General features: G+C 39.0%; 1 protein-coding gene across 1 annotated transcript in view; it reads right to left on the bottom strand.

Annotated features, from left to right (window-relative positions):
* Positions 1–3,419, bottom strand: part of LOC107588852 (E3 ubiquitin-protein ligase MARCH4-like) — a 38,503-nt gene that overhangs the window by 13,691 nt on the left and 21,393 nt on the right. The window contains exon 2 of the mRNA XM_016277093.1: positions 1,031–1,223. Within this exon, the coding sequence (XP_016132579.1) occupies positions 1,031–1,223 (193 nt within the window). The remainder of the gene's footprint in view (positions 1–1,030; positions 1,224–3,419) is intronic.

Genomic DNA, 3,419 nt, shown 5'->3' with positions numbered 1-3,419 from the left:
TGGCAGTCTGGCAAGACTCAATCCTCTCTTCAGTTAAGACATGAAAACACACTTGGAATTTACAAAAAAGCACCTAAAGGACCCTTAGACGCTGAGAAACAAGATTATCTGGTCTGATAAACCTCAATTCTAAGCATCATGTTTGAAGGAAACCAGCTCTGCTCATCACCTGCAGAGTACCATCCCAAAAGTAAAGTGTGCTGGTAGCAGCCTCATGCTGAGGGGCTGTTTTTCAGTAGCAGGGATTGAGGGACTCATCAGAGTAGAAGGAATGCTCAGTGCAGCAAAATATAGAGATAGCCTTAATGAAAACCCAGTCCAGAGCGTTCAGAACCTCAGACTGGGCAGAAGGTTCACCTTCCAACAGGACAATGACCCTAAGCACACAGCAAGAGTGGCTTATAGACAACTGTGTGAATGTCCTTGATGGCCCAGCCAGAGCCTGGGATTGAACCCAATCTAATATTTCTGGAGAAACCTGAAAATGTGCATCTGCTCCCATCCAAGCTGACAGAGAGGTTGAGAGGAGAAGGATGGCAGATAATTGCTAAATGCTGATATGCAATGCTTGTCGCATCTTACCCATAAAGACTTGAGGCTGTTAAAGTTCTTCAGCTAAATATTTAGTTATGGTATGAATTTAGTTTAGGTATGAATACTTATGCAATGTACTTATTTCATTTTTTTATTTGTAATAAATTTACAAAGTTGTGACAATTCTGTTTTTGTCTGTTTTGTCATTATGGTGTATGGAGTGTAGATTGATGTGGGGGAAAAAAACTACATTTAAAGCAGTTTAACATAAGGCAGCAACATAACAAAATGTGAAAGAAATGAAGGGGTATGAATACTTTCGCAAGGCACTGTATGTCGGTTGGCCACCAGGGAGGCCACCATGTACTCAAAGGTTTTTTTTCTTCCTTCAGACATTGTCTGACAATCTCAGACTGGTAAACAAGCAAACATAAAAAACACAGCGTTGGTTTTGCTGAGCCAGATGGCTGCAGTTATTGAGAATCCAATGACCTACCGATGCACACCAGGTCCATGAAGCCGTACATGGCGTAACAGATCTGGAAGAGCAGGTCCTGCCGTTGCCACTTGGCCGATGGACTGAGAGAGGACCAGACCAGCCAGGAGATACTGGCTATCAGGAACAGGGAACCCAGAACAGCTGCAGCTATCTGTACTTTCTCTATCACCGTCAAAGAGATGGTCTGCCACTGGAGACACAAAAAATGTGAACTAATGGATAGTACAGTACCAGTACCACATTTCAGCACACATGAAAAACAGGAAGACACTGCTAAATATTTATACATTTAAAAAGTAATTTAAGTGACTTATCACTTTAAAATTATAGAGAATGATAATATAAAAAGTTGCACTATGGCTCAAAAGTTTGGGCTCAATAATTTTTTTTTTTAATTAATACTTTAGCAAGTATGCATTAAGTTGATCAAAAGTGACAGTAAATACAGTGTTACAAAAGATCTCTATTTCCAATAAATGCTTTTGAACCTTATATTCATCAGAGTATCCTGGATAAACAATGTATCCTTATTTACACCAAAATATGAAGCAACTGTTTCAACATTGATAAAAATAAGAAATGTTTCTTGAGCAGCAAATCAGCATATTACAGTAGATTGATTTCTGAAGGATCATGTGACACTGAAGACTGGAGTAATGATGCTGACAATTCAGCTTTGCATCACAGGAATACATTACATTTTACAATATATTACAACAGAAAACAGTTTTTCAATTTCAAATTGTAATAATGTTTCAAAATATCACTGTTTTTCTATACTTTGGATCAAATAAATGCAGTCTTGGTGAGCAGAAAAGACTTCTTTCAAAAACATAAAAAAAAAATCTTAAGCCCAAACTTTTAAACAGCATTGATTGATTGATTATTAGCACTATGGAAGATCTTTCATGTAAAACATGAATAAAGTTACATTATTGATCAAGTAAGCCTTACCCCAATTCACTACGGTAAACTTACTAAAATGATTTATATTTTGAGCAATTAGGGCGGTTTGTACATTTCAGGTTTACATCATGCCCATAATCAAAAAATGGTCTAAGCTGCTTGCTCACAATACATATTGTTTTCATATATACTGTATGCCATGTAGACATCCTTCTAGCTGTCACTGGATATTGGCCCAGAATAGAATGACAGATCTAATCATAGGCAAATCAACCAGAGAAAAGAACAACTAAACAACTCTATGAGTAATTTGTAATTTTACGTTTCAACCACAGATGGCAATATAGAGACCAAAGTTCTGTGGTGCACCTTTAAAATAACTCAAACAAAGAAAAAATAGCCTATTTATCATCTAAAGGTCAGATCAAAAGAAAACAAAAAAAGACAAAGTAAAATCAGTGAGCGCAGAAGCTTTGAACCCAGAGAAGCGTATAAACTACTTGAGCTAACACAGTATGAAAGGAATAAGATAAACACACCGCTACTGCTCTCAGTATTGTGGTGGTACAATGGCACAGTGATCAGATGGTTAGATCATGGTGCTGAATGACTACCATATTCATATCTCATACATGGTAACCCAAGATGCACTACATGGCCAAAGTTTGTGAACATCGTTTTCTGATTCAGTCAAGCATACAGTCATGTAATATCCAAAAAATGGGAGATACTATTTTATTTCCCAACATAACAGTGCTCTCTGCACAAAGCAGGATCCATGAGGAAATTATTTACTGACTCTAGTATAGAAGAACTTGGCTGGATTTCACAAAACGCCAACCTGAAATTCACTGAACACCTTCAGGATGACAGTGAGCCAGGCCCCATCGTATAAAATCAGCGTCTGACCTCACTGATGCTCTGGTGTCTGAACGAGAGCAATGTTCCCTGCAGCCATGTTGGCCTTCCAAAAGAGGACGATATTCGCTTCGTCATGCCTAGAGCTGATCCGTGCTGGTTGCTGAGGAAATACATCAACTTCGCGCTGTGGATTGCCGAATCGGCTTTCACCGTGGACGAAGCGGAGTCCAGCCCGGGGTCATCATGTGGTTGCCGCAAGCCCGCCGGATGCTCCTTCGTCGAATCCGCCGGCCTTGCCGTTCTCAAGCCCACCGGCCGTTCCTCACTCTAGCCCACCATGTGTGACGCTGTGTGTTTTGTTGTGAAAGCGAAACTACTTGGAACAAATCATTCTTTAGAGCCAATTCTCAATGAACTGATTCATAAATCACATTCAGCAGCAGTTCACAACTCACTGATTCAATGATTAAGTCTCAAATGATCAAGTCTCAAATCACTGAATTGGTCTTGTCTGATTACTTGGAGTAATATGATCCTCAGAGCTCAAGTGTTCAGACTAATAAAAATTCTTAATATTCAATTCAATTCAATTCAAGTTTATTTGTATAGCGCTTTTCAC

The sequence above is a fragment of the Sinocyclocheilus grahami genome, unplaced genomic scaffold, assembly GCF_001515645.1.
Source record: "Sinocyclocheilus grahami isolate Dianchi unplaced genomic scaffold, SAMN03320097.WGS_v1.1 scaffold108.1, whole genome shotgun sequence".
NCBI classification, from domain to species: domain Eukaryota; kingdom Metazoa; phylum Chordata; class Actinopteri; order Cypriniformes; family Cyprinidae; genus Sinocyclocheilus; species Sinocyclocheilus grahami.
This window is presented reverse-complemented; position numbering and strand designations above follow the sequence as displayed.